The following is a 17875-nucleotide window of genomic DNA, read 5'->3' as shown; positions in this document are numbered from 1 at the left end:
AAAATAAAACACATTCTTAGCCTTCAAAATGCTCAGAATCTGCTAATAAAAAAAGTATGTTTAAGCTATTTCAGAATAAAAAAATGAACTGTGTGATAACAAAGTTTGCTATCTGGATAATAGGAATACATACAAGATAAAGAAATAGAACAAGATGGTGATTAACTTTAGAGGATGGGAGGAAGGCTGGTATAATGGAATACTTTATAGCAAGTTGTGGTTTTTATTTTGTTATTTTTTAATTTTTATTTATTTTTGAGAGAGAGAGAGAGAGAGCAAGGGAGAAGCAGGGGGTGGGGGGGGGGCAGAGGATCTGAAGTGGTCTCTGCACTGACAGCACAGAGCCTGATGTGGGGCTCAAACTCATGAACCATGAGATCAGGACCTGAGCTGAAGTCAGATGCTTAACCGACTGAGCCACCCAGGTGCCTAAGTTTTGGTTTTTAGAAGTTAATTTTTTTTTACCAATATATTTTTTAAAGTTTATTTATTTACTTTGCGAGAGAGAGAGAGAAAGAATGAGTGAGGGACGGGCAGAGAGAGGGGGACAGAAGATCTGAAGTGAGGCTGGAATTCATGAACCACGAGATCATGACCTGAGCCAAAATGCGACGCTTAACCAACTGAGCCACCCAGATGCTCCAGAAGTTAATTTTTAAATTAAGTAAATACATTCATAGGCAGCCAATGATATTATTTCTTCTATATCCTTCCGAAGATGTTCTAATGCATATATACAGAAAATAATGTGTATATACATACATACATGTATGTGTGTATGTATGTATGTATGTATATATATATATATATCTCATACACATTCTTTTCTCTTTTCATAAATGGTAACATATACTGCATGTACACACAGAATATGTATAAAATAAAATTGAGTATCATAGAGATCATTCCTAGGTCAGTTAAAAACAAATTTCTTGGTTTTGGAGGGAGGAGGGGCTGAATATCATTTTACTGTGGAGCTACCCCATCATTTACTTAACCAATCTCCTGTTGTACTGATGGGCATTTAGGAAATTTCCAATCTTTTGCTATTACAAACTCTGCTTCAACAAATAACCCTCTACACAAGTAATACCATACATGTCAAGCAGGGTTTTGAAAAGGATCAAAATTAGCCAAGAAAAAAAACACGGTAAGATAGTACTAGCAGAGGGAAAAGCTCAGACAAAGGCCGAAAGGTGCAAAATAAGAATTAAGTAGTTTAATATTACTGGAGTGTAAAATCTGAGGTAAGAGAGTAGCAATAGGGGATGAAGAAGGAAAAATAAACTGAAGCCAGATAACTAGGATTTAATCCTGTAGTATTTTACTAAGAAGCCAAGCAATCAGATTTGTGCTTTAAAAAGATCACTCTATGGAAACAATGCAAATATTCAACTGATGAATGGATACATAAAATGTACTATATCGATACAATGGAATTATTAAGCCATAAAAAGAAATACAATACTGACACGTTCTACAACATGGACGAACTTCAAAACTGTTATGGTAAGTGAAAGAAACCAGCCACAAAAGGCCATATATTGCATGATTACATTTTTAGGAAACATCCCGAATAGGCAAACCCACAGAAATAAAGTAGGTTAGTGGTTACCTCGGGATGGGGGCGGGGCGGGGATGGTGGTAAGGACAAGTGGAGAATAACTGCTAACAGATACAGGTCTTGTGGGGAGATGATGTAAGTATTCTAAATTGTTTGTGGTGGTGATTGCACAAATCTGTGAATATACTAAAAACCACTGAACAGTACACTTTAAGTGGGCAATTGTCTAGTATGTGAATTGTACCTCAATAAAGTTGCCAAATAAAAAATATTATTCTGATAGCGATGTAGAGAATGGATTTGAGAGGGGTCAAGACTGGAGGCCAAAAAAACCAAACCAAAACAAACAAACAAAGCCCCCCCCCCCCCAAAAACCAAACCTGTTAGGAAATTTAATAGTTAAGGTGGAAGATGACGAGGGTCTGAGCTAAAAAACAGGTAGTAGTGATAAAGAGGAGAGATGAATTCGAAATATTTGGAAGGTAAGACAAATTGAATTTATTAGCTACCTAGATAAAGGGGTAACGGAAAAGGGATATATCTTGAATTTCTGGGTTGGGTGACAGGATGTGTGTTACCACCTCTATTTCCTACTCATGAGATAGGAAGTATAAAATGAAGAGCAGATTTTGAATGAAAGACATATCCATTTCAGACATGTTGAGCTTGAGATGCCTGTAATATGTCAAGATGATAATTTCCAGTATATAGTTGTCTTGACATGCCCCAAGCTGGGAGAAGAAATGTGAGACTGTGAGAGTCCTGAGTAAAGAAGTAGTTAAAACCATGAAATTGGACGTGATTGCCTGGGAAAGCATATAAAGTAAGGCATAGGCCAAGGATGAAGCTCTGGGTAATACATGCATTTTAGGAGCAGGCTAAAAATAAGTATGTGTATAGGAGAAATTAACATTTTATTGAGCAATCCCTCTATGTGGTACTTTGTTTCAAGCCTTTATCTATACCAGCTTATTTAGTCCTCATAACAATTTCACAAGTCAAGGCAACTGATACTGTTCATTTTAAATTTATAGATTAGGAGGCTGAGGATAAAGGATATTAAGTATTTGTGTAAGATCTCAGGGCTAAAAGTGACTGTGCTGGGAGCGCCTGGCTGACCAAGTTGGTAGAGCAAGCGCCTCTTGATTTCCTGGGCAGGAGTTAGAGCTCCACGTTGAGTGTAGAGATTACTTTAAAAAAACGATAATAAAAATTTTTTAAAAAAGCCAAACGTCGTTGTATATCGGAAACTAATGTAACGTTGTATACACGTCAATTTAAAAAAATATTAAGTAAAATAAACAGCCAAACTTCAAAGAGTTCACCAGGCAGACGCTACATTATCGGGTGGGATAAAGACAGGAAGAGGTGCCTTTATTTCCCTTTTAAGAGCTATCTTAAATAAACAGGGAATCACCTTTGTACAGGATAGCAGAGCTCAGAAGCCACGATCCCTGTGATCCGAAAAGACAAAACCAAAAACAGTTGAGAAAGTAACGAGGAACCATATGATCATACTTCGTATCTTACAGATTTACACATTCTAGATGACAAGCCGACCGGGCAGACGAAGGCTGCCCGCCTCCCGGCTGATGGAGAATAAGCGTCGAGGCCAGCTTTATTAGCGAGTTTCTCAGCAGAGAAAAAGGGGCGGGAAGACCAGGGTGTCAGGCCTGGGGAAGCGGCGACTGTTCCAGAAATCCCACAGACACAACCACTTTCATCACCTCCAGCCCTGGGGATCCCAGGCGCCAAGAGCCAGAACCCTACCCGGCTCCCCTTACTCACTTTCTTGATATTGGATTTGGAGGCGGGATGAAAGTCCTTCTTGCACATGAAATTGGCAAAAGACTTCCCCATCTTGAAGCCTAAGCTGGGGCCGGCGGCCACTGGAACTGTGAACAACGTAAACAAATACTGCCGCCTAACCGGAACTGCGCCTCCAGTGGCAGCGGGAACTTCCGCGGTCAAAGGTGACAGCTTCCGGCCGCTAGCTCCTCCGCCCGCCCTAGCACACCCCTAACCCCTTTCACTGAGGGTAGTTCCTAGACCAGGTGAGGGGCGTGAACGGGGGTGTGGCGTGCAAAGTTGTGGTGCTAGGTGGGAAGCCGCGCGCTGTGGCGCGGCGGGACCGAGGGGCTCCGGGAGAGGCCCCGGGTCTGGGGTGAGCCGGCTGCGGGCTGAGCGCCGCCAGCTGGGGTGCAGAGTGTGTGCTGGGTGGCAAGGGGTGCTTGAAGTTCGTCCTCTTTATTCTGTGAACTCTGACTCCAGGTACATAAAGTTCTCCGCACCGAGTTTTCTCGTCTGCGTTTTGAAAATAGTACTTCTCGTCCAAACTGTAGTACGTACGGATCGGGTGGATCAAACGATGTGATATTTCTAAAAACGCTTGGGGAACTAAAGCATATAAAATAGAATGTCAACTCCATAAGAGCGAGGATTCTCAGCTGTACCATGCCTGGTTCAGAAAGATGTTCCTAAACATTTGTTGATGATTAATGCGTACTGGGAGTTAATAAAGACTCTCAAGCCATCCCCTTCTAAACGTGCTAGGCGTTTTCCTAAGTAGGTGGCGTGTTTCCTTAGCTTCTCGTATGACTCCAGTTAGCATAGATCATCTAGCGCATTTTGACGGCCCTTCAGACTCCAGGGTTTTGAGTGGACATGGCTGCTTTGCTGTAGGGGATCCACCAACCAAATCCTCAGCAAGGAGGGGGTGGGTATGATAACAAGAATAAGCCTTTTATGAGAAATATACTCTTCTGCCCAATAATAACAGCTTTCATTTGAGTGTCTGATATGTTCCTTGCACTGTGCAAAAACGCTTTACACAGTCTTTTTTTTTTTAATTTTTTTTAACGTTTATTTATTTTTGAGACAGAGAGAGACAGAGCATGAATGGAGGAGGGTCACAGAGAGAAGGAGACACAGAATCTGAAACAGGCTCCAGGCTCTGAGCTGTCAGCACAGAGCCCGACACGGGGCTCGAACCCAGGGACCGTGAGATCATGACCTGAGCCGAAGTCGGACGCTTAACCGACTGAGCCACCCAGGCGCCCCCACACTGTCTTTTTAAATTCTAATAACAACCTCCTGAGATATTTACCGATGAGGCAGAAGGCTTAGTTCGAGATTGAATAGCTTGCCAAGGTCATGCAGTGGTATAATTAACTTTGGAACACAAATAGAACGTGACCTAGGACATAAAGATTGAAATTTACACAGAAAAGAACAGCAGCAATCGTGACTTCTCTCTTTAAATAACAAGAAAAGAGTAAAGTGTTAGGAGTTTCAGGCTGAATGTGTTTCTTTCTTACTTGAGTCACTTGTTTTCTTTTGAATGAAACATTTATTAAACTTACTTTTTGTTTTTAAACTGCTAGTATGGGTTACCTGGGTGACTCAGTCAGTGGATCATCCAATCTCGAGTTCTGCTCAGGTCCTGATCCCAGGGTCGCTGACCATGGATCCTGGTTAAAATTCTCTCTCTCTCTCAAAAAAAAATTTTTTTAATAAAATAAACTGCTAGTATCTGTGTAAAGCCATTCTAAAGTTTGGGCATTATAAAATAAGGGAAAGCAGGAAACTCTAAAACAGTATGTCCATTCTGGAAGCAAATATGATCTACCAAAACTGAGGATTTCGGGTTTTCCAAATTACAAATGAAGACACAATCTTGATACTAAATTCTACAATCAGGATTTATAAGTTATGTATGTGAACTTCTTCCTAGACATATCAACAGTTTGGTATTTTGATTGACATGTTTTTATATTTGTCTGATCAGTGAGTCTTAAAATTTCAGTCTTCTCAGTATTATAATCTGGGTGTATTCTTCTCCAGCTCAAAGGAGACCCCTTCCTTCCTTTGAGGAAATACTGGGACATTTCATAACTTCAGGTGATGAGAATACAAAGATTAATAAAGCACGCTCCCAACCCTCATGGATCTTATTGTCCAGAAGGAGACTCATATATGTGCACAAGTATGGAAACTCATAGGCGTACACAAATATAGTCTTCATAGCAGTAGAGTTAAGTGCATGGGTTCCCAAATATGGAAATACTGAAAGGAGATTCAGGGAAAACTTCGGGAGAGAAAGATCTTAGAGGATAAATTTAACCTATAGACTAGAAGAAGTTACTTGTAATGTCATTTTCTTATTGATTCTTGTAGTACAAGATTCATTCCCAAGTCATTTTCTTACAGATTTTTGTAGTGCAGTATAAAGTTTAAAACGTTAATGAACACTCTTTATTTGATATGGCAATAACATCCCTTGGTTGTCAAGTAAAACTCTTTGTTTTGTATATACTAAAAATGTTTCTCCTTTTTATTTTGAATCTTCTATATGTTTTTTAGTTTTTAAAAAATGGAACCTTGTTCCTGTGATACTTTTGTGGCATTACCTCCAGCAACGGTTGATAACAGGATTATTTTTGGAAAAAATTCAGATAGATTGTGTGATGAAGTACAGGAGGTAGTTTATTTTCCTGCTGCAGTTCATGAGAACCTGAGAGAACATCTTCAGGTAGGTGAAGTACATGTTTTGTTAGCAATAGTTTTCTTTAAAAGTATCATAAGCAGCTTTTTAATTAGCTAGTTATTTGGCAGAGACTCTAGAAGTTAAAAATTCAAGAATTTAAATTTGAAAAATAATTTGAGTCAGGATTAGACTTCTGGTCTTTTATTTCAGTGATTTGGAGGAAGTTGAAAAAACAATAGAAATAGTTGTTGATTCTTTGATCAAATATTTGAATGTTTATCATATGCAAGCATGTCAAATAGGGCAAGGATTTAACGCCTGCTGTCAAGGCTAGTTCTGTCTTCCAGGAGCTTAGAGTCTAGTAGAGGAATAGGATGTATACGTAATTAACCCCATTGTAAAGTGGGATGCTTTAATAAGAGCCCCAAGTTGTGTCAGCAATAGAGAAGGAGCAATTAATTCAGACTAGAGATCGAGGAAGGCTTCCCCAGGAGCTGGGATTCAGCTGGAGTTTGATGGCCAGAAAGGATTCTGATTGGTGTAGAATAGAGAAAGTCATTCCAATCTCTGGAAATAACAGTTTTAATATCAAAAAAGTTTTATGGGGCCCTGTGGTTACATTATTAATATGCATTTTATGCAATCATTCGGTAGTATACACATTAATTAAACGATCCTTTAAAAATTTTTATTAAAAACCCATTCAACACGGAACTTAAAGTTTCACATTATGCTTTTATTGCTAACATATATTTTTTAGATTTCATTTTATTGATATAATAATAATAAAATATATTAAATAAGATGTTTTCTGTATACAGGGAAATTTTTTTTTTCTTTTGCTGAGACTATTCATCATGGGTCCCTTTCCACTTTCTCTCTTTATGTTTAAATTTCTCCTGTTCTGAAGCCAGTGGTTCTTATTCTTTTCACTACTGTGGACATACCAGATGGTTGACTTTCACATGCTACCTAATTCTCTTGTATGTAATTCATACAAGCAATTCTCTTGTATGTAAGGGCTAACATATGGGACTTAGGTCACTAATTAAGAAATACTAGACACTGAGATTGAGGTCTCCTCCCTTAAGCATCAACTCAATACATCCTCCTCTACAAAATGTTTCAAGATTTCACAACTAGAAACTATCTCTCTACTGAGCTTCCGTTAGCACCTCATTTTTATTTTTCTTCACAGCCCTTATGCTTTACATTTTGTTATATTTTAGTTAATGTGCAAGTCTTAGTTTCTTGAAAGCAAGATCTGTATCTAATTCATCTTTGTAACTAACATATCTCTTAGCAGAGTACCTTATAAGAGGAGATGCTTAGTAAATATTTGAATGAATAAAAGCTTTAGGGTCAATTCTGAATATGTTTTAAGGGTAATGACTTTATTATTGAAATTTTTAAGTTAGTTATACTTTATTTCATAACAGACATGTCTTCTGATTGATTTTTAGGATTCTAGAATTTGGTAACTTTTTCTTTTTTGGTTTTATGGTTGTTGTTATGCCTTTCTTTACAGTGTACTTACATAGAAATTGATCAAGTTCCTGAAACATATGCTGTTGTCCTCAGTCGCCCAGCTTGGTTATGGGGGGCAGAAATGGGAGCCAACGAGCATGGAGTTTGCATTGGGAATGAAGCTGTATGGGGAAGAGAAGAAGTGTGTGATGAAGAGGCGCTACTGGGCATGGATCTTGTCAGGTTATTTTTTAGTTATATTTTTCTGGTATAGACCATGTCTAAAATTTTAATTTCGGTATAACTCTTGCCAGTTTTATTTTCCTATTTTTGTCCCATTTTGGGGATGTCGATACTTCATAGTTTGTGTTAAAATGCTTTAGAATACAGGCATACCTCACTTTATTATGGTTTCCTTTATGGCACTTCACAGATATTGCATTTTTTAGAAATGGAAGGTTTGTGGCGATGCTGTGTCAGGCAAGTCTGTTGGTGCCATTTTTTACAATAGCATTTGCTCACTTTGTGTCTCTGTGTCACATTTTGGTATCACACGATTTTTGTGCCTTGCGCTATTTTTTTTATTTGTGTATTTTTTTAAGTATATTTATTTATTTTGAGGGAGACAGAGACAGCATGAGTGGGGGAGGGGCAGAGAGAGGGAGGGAGAATCCCAAGCAGGTCTGCACTGTCAGCACAGAGCCCGATGTGGGGTTTGAACTCACGAGCTGTGAGATCATGACCTGAGCCAAAACCAAGAGTTGGACGCTCAACTGACTGAGTCACCCAGGCGCCCAGTTCTCACACTATTTCAAACTTTTTATTATTATTATATTTCTTATGGTGATCTGTAATCAGTGATTATAACTTACTGAAAGCTCAGATAATGGTTAGCATTTTTTAGCAATAGTTTTAAATTAATTTTTAAATTAAGGTATATAATTGTTTTTTTAGACGTAATGCTGTTGCATACTTAATAGACTACAGTATAGTGTGAACATAACTTTTATATACACTTGGAAACCAAAAAATTCATTTGACTCACTTTTCGCAATATTCATTGTATTCCAGTGGCCTGTAACTGCTCCTGCATTATCTCCAAAGTATGCCCATATAGGCATGTAATTTGAAGACTCAAATATCATTGAGAGAAGGAGTTGAAAATTATGGTTTATTGGAAATACCAAATATACTTTATCAGACCTTAATTCTCACAGTAACTCATGGACTATATATTATTATCCTCATTTTACAGATGAGATACCTGAGGTACAGAGATAAAGCAACTTGGCAATAAGTTACCGCATTGGAATTTTAACATTGAGCTATTTCACTCCAAAAACTTTATTTTCATGATTTCAAACTGACTTCAGAAGGAATGGCTTAGAAGTTGGATTTCAGGGGTGGCCGGGTGGCTCAGTCAGTTAAGCATTCAGCTTCGGCTCAGGTCATGTTCTCACAGTTTGTGAGTTCGAGCCCTGCACTGAGCTCTGTGCTGACAGCTTGGAGCCTGGAGCCTGCTTCAGATTCTGTGTCTCTCGCTCTCTTCTGCCCCTCTCTCTCTTGTGCTCTGTCTCTGTCTCTCTGTCTCTCTCAAAAATAATAAACGTTAAAAAAATTTTTTTTTAAAGTTGGATTTCAGTTTATCTGTTAACTTAAAACAGATAAAGTTCTTAAAAAAGAACTTTTATTTTGAATATAAAATAAAATCTCATGTGCATGAAATTATTTAAGAAAAATAATGGAGATTTATTTTAATCTGATTTATTTTAATATTTTTATTTTAGACTTGGCCTTGAAAGAGCTGATACAGCTGAAAAAGCCCTCAATGTCATTGTTGATCTATTAGAAAAATATGGCCAGGGTGGAAATTGTTCAGAGGGTAGGATGGTATTCAGCTATCACAACAGTTTCCTGATAGCTGATAGGAAAGAAGCCTGGATTCTGGAGACTGCAGGGAAGTACTGGGCAGCAGAAAAAGTACAAGGTATGGACAACTTCTCATGATTTAATTTGTTTTTAATTTGTTTTACAATTAATAAAATAACCCCCTTAACTGTAGACGTTGCATTTAATTGTTTCTCAAGATTTATAATCCAGTGCAATAAAGGGTTAAAGTGCAGGGGAAATGAAAAAAAAATGTGAAAGAATGTAATAGTGAAAGAGCACTATAAAAAACTTTTCTGAAAAAGAGGAAAAGATGATATCTCTTTTTCATATTATGATATTAATTTTATATAACCTGTATATATTTTCTGTGCAGCTGCTCTTGGCTGTTTTATAGTACTTTTCCACTTAATAACCCCTTGCCATTTCTTCCTCATTTACCTTTGGGCTGAACTCAAAAATTTGATCACACATGCATAAGGAGGTAAGGCAAGGGGAGTGTTGCTGGGGATTTGTGTCTGTCCATTAGGGTTGGAAAGAATATGTTGATATTATAGTAAAGCATAAACACTGAGTAAAGTAACACAATTTGATTGTTTTGGGATGCTTTACATGTTTTTCGTGGTTTCTTTGTGATCAAATATTCCTTTCATTTTTAAAGTGAGGAAATCCAGAAAAGGGATGTGATTTACTCAAGGCAGTGATTGAAAGGCTTAGAATTTAAATCTTTCCATCCTGACTCTCAGTTCAATATTCTTTCATTAGAGTACAGTCTTGTGCTTAAGCATGATCATGTACTTCCTATGTACTTACCTCCTGGATCTCCTAGTTTTACAGGGGAGATAAGGTACACATGAGAAAATATCACATGTTGCATGAATGATTCAGGCACATAGATGCTGTGAACAATTAGAGGAGGGAAAAGTAATTGTGGACTGGAAAAATTCAGAAAGTCTTCATGAAGGTAGCCTTGAGCTTTGGAGGATTTGGATGTTATTTTTCAAAATAAGTTATTGCCAGTTTTGATGGACATTTCATTTTATATTTTGCCTGTGTGTTTGTTAAGATATAAAAGTGAATTTAGACATTTTATTATTTTCTAATTGGGGGGCAATTGATTTCTACTTGTCAGAGTGTTATTCTAAATCTGTTTTAAAACATTCATCAATTTTCATTTTTCGTGATCTCTTATTTACTGTGATCTCTTTAGAACTGGTTTTTATTGTTTCTTCTGTTTTGTTTTTTATTATTTATTATTTATTATTTATTTTTTTCAATATATGAAGTTTATTGTCAAATTGGTTTCCATACAACACCCAGTGCTCATCCCAAAAGGTGCTCTCCTCAATACCCATCACCCACCCTCCCCTCCCTCCCACCTGTTTTGTTTTTTAGTTGAAAATTTGTTATAACTTAGTGCCATGATATTTTGCAAAGTCTTATTTTTCTGTTCTAATATTATTTATGACTACTTCTTAAAAAGTAACTTCTAGGGGGTTCCTGGGTGGCTCAGTCACTTATGTGTCTGACTTTAGCTCAGGTCATGATCTCACATTTTGTGGGATTGAACACTGTGTCAGGCTCTGTCCTGACAGTATGGCGCCTGCTTGGGATTCTCTCTCCCTTTCTCTCTGCCCCTTCCCTATTCACATGCCCTGTCTCTCTCAAAATGAATAAACTTAAAAAAATTTTTTTTTAAGTAATTCTTTTATCTCTTTGAGTGTGTAATAGATGAGAAGTCTATATTCACATTTAAATAGTGGTTAATAATTATAATGTACAGATAAATACAGTATGTTAAATGTGATTTTTCTCTTCCCTTTCCTTGTTCTTCTTTGAAAATAGAGGGAGTTCGTAATATTTCTAATCAGCTTTCTATAACAACCAAGATTGATCGGGAACATCCAGACCTGAGAAACTATGCTAAGCAGAAAGGTTGGTGGGACGGTAAAACGGAGTTTGATTTTGCTGCAACATACTCTTATCTTGACACAGCCAAGATGATGCTTTCACCAGGCAGATACTGTGAAGGCTACAAGCTTCTGAATAAGCACAAAGGTAATTTTATCATTGGAATAATATCAGAATGAAAAATTATATTTTGTCTAGGTATAATGTGGATATGATAAAATCTGGTTTGAGGGGAATTATTCTTAGTAGAGATATAGTTTTATTAAACTGAAATTTTGTAAACTGATATTGTAAGCTTTTTTTTCCTCTGAGATGACTGAAGCACTGTATAATTTTGAGAGGATAATAATTCTTTTATTTTTAAATTTTTTTAAACATGTATTTATTTCTGAGAGAGAGAGAGAGAGAGAGACAGAGCGTGAGCAGGGAGGGGCAGAGGGAGAAGGAGACACAGAATCTGAAGCAGGCTCCATGCTCTGAGCTATCAACACAGAGCCTGATGCAGGGTTTGAACCCACAAACCTGAGCCTAAGTCAGATGCTCAACCGACTGAGCCACCCAGGTGCCCTTAGACAAATTAGACTTTAGAGCAAGATGAAATACCAGGGAGAAAGAGGGACACTACATAATCAAAGAAAGGTTATTTTAGGCTTATTATGTTTCCCTGGTAAATATATATGCATCTAACAACAAAACTTCAAAATACATGAAGAACTGACAGAATTGAAAGGAAAAATAGACAATTTCTTAATTATAATTGGAGACTTCAGTACTTCTCTTTTAGTTATCAGAAGAACCACTGGACAGGAAATCTGCAAGGATAATAAAAAACCTGAATAATACCATCAACCACTATATCTAACTGATTATTTATAGGATACTCCACCCAACAACAGTGTAACATATATTCTTTTCAAGTGCACATCAAACATCAAGATTACCCATATCCTGGGTCATAAAACAAATCTTACCAAATTTAAAAGAAACAGTGAGCAAAGGATGGTTTCTGGTGATAATGAAATTAAATTAAAAATCAATTTTAGAAGGATATCTGGGAAGTCCCCAAATACTTGGAAATTGCACAACATACTTTTAATCTGTGGGTCAAAAAAAGAAGTCTCAAGGGAAATTAGAAAATATTTTGAGTGGAATGAAGTGAAAATGAATATACCAAAATTTATGGGATGCAGCAAAAGTAGTGCTTACAGGGAAATTTATAGCATTTAGTGCTCACAGAACATAATAAGAAAGGTCTTAAATCAACAATATACTTAAACTTTCAACCTTAAGAAATGAAACAAAATGGAGGCACCTGGGTGGCTCAGTTGGTTAAGCGTCTGACTTGGGCTCAGGTCATGATCTCCTGGTTTGTGAGTTTGAGCCCCACGTCAAGCTCTGTGCTGACAGCTCAGAGCCTGGAGCCTGCTTCGGATTCTGTGTCTCGTCTCTCTAACCCTCCCCCACTTGTGGTCCGTTTCTCCCTCTCTCAAAAATAAAAAAAACATTAAAAAAATTTTTTTAAATTAAAAAAAAGAAAGGAAACAAAATGAATCAAACAAACCAAACCAAACAAAAATCCCAGTCAAGGAAAAGTAAGGAAATAATAAAAACAAGAGCAGAAATCAATAACATTGAAAGTAACAAAGCAGTGGAGAAAATTGATCAAACCAAAAGCTGGTTCTTTGAAAAGAGCAATAAAATTGATACACTGTAGACAGTTTGACAAAGAAAAAGAGGAAAACAACACAAGTTATATGGCAGGAAGAGAAATATCATTATCAACCACAGCACAATAAGGAAGGTAATAGAGGAATACTACAAACAGCTCTAAGTGTATTCAATAAGTAAAGGAAATGAACTAATTCCTTGAAAGCCACAAACCACCAAAATTCACCTAAAAAGAAATAACTCTTGATTTGGCAGACAATGTAATTGGTTGTACTCAATCTGTAAACCCAACGGGCGGGCAACTCAAATTTCAGCTGAGTTCTTTCATCTTTAGCTGAGCTGCTTGCAAACTGCATCACATGGCGATTCACACAGCAGATGGAGATTTGGGCAGGTTTTTTTTTTTTTTCCACAGAATTTGGGGGTTCTTCTCTGTAACTCCGTCTTTTATGGGATTCCTCCTTCCCTTTCTAGTACCTGTGGTTGACCTCTGGTTCTTCAAGCCAGATAGACGGAGATTTTCTGTAAATACCTGCACAATACTGCACAGCATTGACTGTGGCCTTCCCTTGAGCTAAAGCCAGAACACAAATAGGAAATTTATCCTGTGTTTCATCCCATCTTCCAAATGTCCCCCTCCAGAATTTTCCTGCTTTTGTTCACTGGAAAGAACCTTCAGGTAGTCTGTATTTTTTTTTGAGAAAGAGAGAGGGTGCAAGTGAGGGCAAAGAGAGAGAGAGAGGGAGGGAGGGAGACAGAGAGACAATGAGAGAGAGAGAAGTGGGGCTCACCCAAAGTGGGGCTTGTGTTCACCCAAGTGGGGCTCAAGCTCACCTGATTCAGGACTCAAACCCATGATCTCTCAGGATCATGCCCTGAGCCAAAGTCACATACTTAACCGACTGAGCCACGCAGGTGCCTGATAGTTTGTATTACATCCCAAGTTTATAGTTATCTAAGGGAGGGTTGGTCTGATAGGAACTTACTTAGCTTAATTGAAAGCAGAACTCCTTCCTATGTTATTTAATATTCTATGACATTATTTTACTTATAGAAATAGAAATACATTCACATGATTCAAAATCCACAGGTACACAAGAGTATACAAGAATATATTCCTACTCTGTCTCTAGATACTCATTTCTTTTTTCCGTAGGTATTCCCTTATGTCTTCCAGATATAATATATGCTTAATGAAACAAATATGTATATGTAATTTTTTCTTTTTTCTTTTTTTTTACGGAAATGGCAGTATGCCATATACACATTTCTGCACATAACTTGTCTTTAGTTAGCAATATATAGATAATTCTGTTTTGATATGTACAGAACTTTCTCATTTTTAAAAGATGCATAGTATTCTAGGGGCGCCTGGGTGGCTCAGTTGGTTAAGTGTCCCACTTCGGCTCGGGTCACGATCTCGTGGTTTGTGAGTTTGAGCCCCATGTCAGGCTCTGTGCTGACAGCTCAGAGCCTGGAGACTGCTTCAGATTCTGTGTCCCCCTCTCTCTCTGCCCCACCCCTGCTTGTGCTCAGTTTCTGTCTTTCAAAAATGAATACACATTAAAAAAATTTTTTTAAAGATGCATAGTATTCTAATATTGTGATATCTTGTTTACTTCCATATGGTTGTATTATAATCACTATATAGTAATGATTGATTGTATGACTCATACTTTAGTTAACAAATTCCCCATTATCTAGGTTGTTTTTAGTTTTTCAGTACTGAAAATTATGTAATATGCTTATACCTTATTTATATTCTCATTCATGATTATTTTCCTAGAATATGTTTCTAGAAGTAGAATGTAGGGTCAAAGCATATGCATGTTTAAAGGCTTTTGAAACACATTGTCAAAATGGCCACCAGAAAAGTTGCATCAAATTAAATTTCTACCAGCAATATTTGAGTGCCGTTCTAATATATTTATCAATGTAGGATATTATTTTTGTTCAACCTTAACAAATTGTGTAGGCAAAAATGACATGTTACTATTTTATTTATTTATTTATTATTTTTTAAATTGTATGGTTTTTATCTTTATTTTTCTTTGCTTCTATCTCTATTTTTACCCTATTCTATAAACAGTTTCTAAATATCTCATTGCCTTTATTTATTTTTAATTAAATTTTTAATTTACATCCAAGTTAGCATATAGTGCAACAGTGATTTCAGGAGTAGATTCCTTAATGCCCCTTACCCATTTAGTCCATCCCCCCTCCCACACCCGTCCAGTAACCTTTGTTTGTTCTCCATATTTAAGAGTCTCTTATGTTTTGTCCCCTTCCCTGTTTTTGTATTATTTTTGCTTCCTTTCCCTTATGTTTATCTGTTTTGTATCTTAAAGTCCTCATATGAGTGAAGTCATATGATACTTGACTTTCTCTAATTTCGCTTCGCATAATACCTTCTAGTTCCATCCATGTAGTTGCAAATGGCAAGATTTCATTCTTTCTGATTGCCGAGTAATACTCCATTGTATAGATATACCACATCTTCTTTATCCATTCATCCATCAATGGACATCTGGGCTCTTTCCATATTTTGGCTATTGTTCACAGTGCTGCTATAGACATTGGGGTGCATGTGTCCCTTCAAAACAGCACACCTGTATCCCTTGGATAAATATCTAGTAGTGCAATTGCTGGGTCGTAGGGTAGTTCTATTTTTAGTTTTTTGAGGAACCTCCATACTGTTTTCCAGAGTGGCTGCACCAGTTTGCATTCCCACCAGCAGTGCAAAAAAAAGATCCTCTTCCTCTGCATCCTCGCCAACATCTATTGTTGCCTGAGTTGTTAATGTTAGCCATTCTGACAGGTGTGAGGTGGTATCTCAGTGTGGTTTTGATTTGTATTTCCCTGATGATGAGTGATGTTGAGCGTTTTTTCATGTGTCAGTTGGCCATCTGGATGTCTTCTTTGGAGAAGTGTCTATTCATGACATGTTATTATTTTAAAATATAGATCTGTTAAGATTAGACATATTCTTATGTTTGTTAAAAAATTGTGATTTTTAAATTGCCTGTTAATATATCTTTCCATTTTTATATTTAGTTACTACTCTTTTTAAAAATGTTTATTTATTCATTTTGAGAGAGTTAGAACATGAGCAGAGGAAGGAGCAGAGAGAGGAGAGAGAGAATCCCAAGCTGGCTCCCCATTGACAGCACAGAGCCTGATGTGGGGCTCAGTCTCACAAACCCTGAGATCATGACCTGAGCCAAAATCAAGAGTTGGATGCCTAACTGACTGAGCCAGCCAGCCTCCTCTAGTTACCACTAATTCTTAAAAAATAACTTGTAATGTATCTTTGTCCCTTTGCCTCCAAAGAACTCCAGAAAAACACCTTTTATTTAGAAGATTATTGAGTGAAATAACTACTGAGTGGGTCATTCCACTAATATTCCAAAATATGTGACTAATATATTCCTTCACTTGAAGGATAATATGGTTCTGTAAATCAATGAGAAAGCAACTACTCAGAGATCAGTGATTGGTATTTGCCTCTTAGGTATCCATTAAACAAAGCAATTATGTTATCTATTTGGTATGGCAGAAAAAATTTTGCGACTTTTTAGAATGCCTTAATATCATTGTTTTCAAAGTATTTAGTATCTTACTTACATTTTGCTTTCCAGCAAAATGTCTTACCGTTGGAAAGGTTTCCTGTAAATTTTCTTAATGTTAGTTTGTCAGTTAATAAATAGTTTATTTAAATGATCTTTTTTTTTCATGTGGATGGATATGTAGAAAATGCCAAAATGTGTAATTCCAAGGATTATAATTTTAGACTCACTATTGTTGTAAAAGTAGAGACGGAGTAGAAATTGCAGCATATCTATTCCCATTTATTAAAAGCTATCAAGGGCTAGACATTGTGCTAAGTGATGACATTATGTTCTCCAGGGAACTATGAATTGGGTATTAGCTTCGTTTTGTGAATGAGGAAACTGCTCGTTTATCTCCTCTATGAAACTGAAAAAAATGGACTCTCTTATTTGAACTTACATTTCTCTCAGCACCTAGTTCAGTGTCTTGCAGCAATATGTTGTGTGTGTTTCATAAGGGTTTTTGATGAAGTTAACAAAGGATTGTTCATTGGATTAAGCCATAACTTACAGATAATGTAACAAAGATTGCTGTTGTGTACTTTTTTTCTGGCAATAAATTTAGAGGCTCAGGACATACATTAGCAGGTATTCCTTTTAAAAAATGAAGAATAACAACACATAATTCAGGTGGAGAGGAAAATGTCAGGAATCGTAAGGTTTAGGGTAATTGGACAAAAGAAAAAATAGAGGTAATTATAAATTAATTAGCCGCTGCGTCAGAATAATTAATTCTGTTATATTTAACTACAAAATAACTGAGTTATAGATTTAAAATGCATACATGATTATAGCAAGACTTGCATCTGACATGAAACTTATTTTTCTTCCCAAGTGTAAAGTACAGTTCATCCAGCTTTCTGTGCTTTGCCAAAAGAATAAATGTCTTCCCAATACTTTCATAGAAAATTGTCTACTAGTACATTATAGTTAATTTTTCCTATGATTTTTCTAGACAGAAGAGCCTACCTCTCGTCTTTCCAGCTACCTGATAGCTATTAACTGTGCTGCATGTATATCCAAATTGTATCTATATTCACTCATGTATTTTAAATAACTAGTTTAAATTGCAATGAAATTGCACCCTGTGTTTTGCATTCATTTTACTGAACCCTGCTACTGCGGTCTCAGTACTTATTCAATGCGTGCTAGTGGATTACTTACAGCTATCCTAGTCAAGTGATCATGTAAATCCTCCCTTCATTTTGAGAATTGCAGGTTTTGAATACAGAAAACATTTTCATAATACCTGTATTATTGCAGTGTTATGGTTCTGACACTGTT

General features: G+C 36.8%; 2 protein-coding genes across 4 annotated transcripts in view; one reads left to right on the top strand and one right to left on the bottom strand.

The window, feature by feature from the left end:
- The window catches only part of CIR1 (corepressor interacting with RBPJ, CIR1), a 43258-nt gene extending 39745 nt beyond the window's left edge, over nt 1–3513 (bottom strand). The window contains 1 exon segment of the mRNA XM_019460014.2: nt 3353–3513. Within this exon segment, the coding sequence (XP_019315559.2) occupies nt 3353–3424 (72 nt within the window). The 5' untranslated portion in view covers nt 3425–3513.
- Nucleotides 3514–3537: 24 nt separating this feature from the next.
- Nucleotides 3538–17875, top strand: part of SCRN3 (secernin 3) — a 31447-nt gene continuing 17109 nt past the window's right edge. For 2 of the 3 annotated variants that reach the window (XM_019460053.2, XM_019460025.2), the window contains exons 1-5: nt 3538–3618; nt 5927–6095; nt 7579–7760; nt 9305–9504; nt 11250–11462. In XM_019460053.2, the coding sequence (XP_019315598.1) occupies nt 5937–6095; nt 7579–7760; nt 9305–9504; nt 11250–11462 (754 nt within the window). In that variant the 5' untranslated portion in view covers nt 3538–3618; nt 5927–5936. Of the gene's footprint in view, nt 3619–3980; nt 4130–5926; nt 6096–7578; nt 7761–9304; nt 9505–11249; nt 11463–17875 lie in introns of those variants that run through there. The other variant, XM_019460036.2, reaches the window with a different exon arrangement.

The sequence above is a fragment of the Panthera pardus genome, unplaced genomic scaffold (assembly GCF_024362965.1).
Source record: "Panthera pardus isolate Hobbes unplaced genomic scaffold, ASM2436296v1 HiC_scaffold_10, whole genome shotgun sequence".
Classification (NCBI taxonomy): Eukaryota; Metazoa; Chordata; class Mammalia; order Carnivora; family Felidae; genus Panthera; species Panthera pardus.
This window is presented reverse-complemented; position numbering and strand designations above follow the sequence as displayed.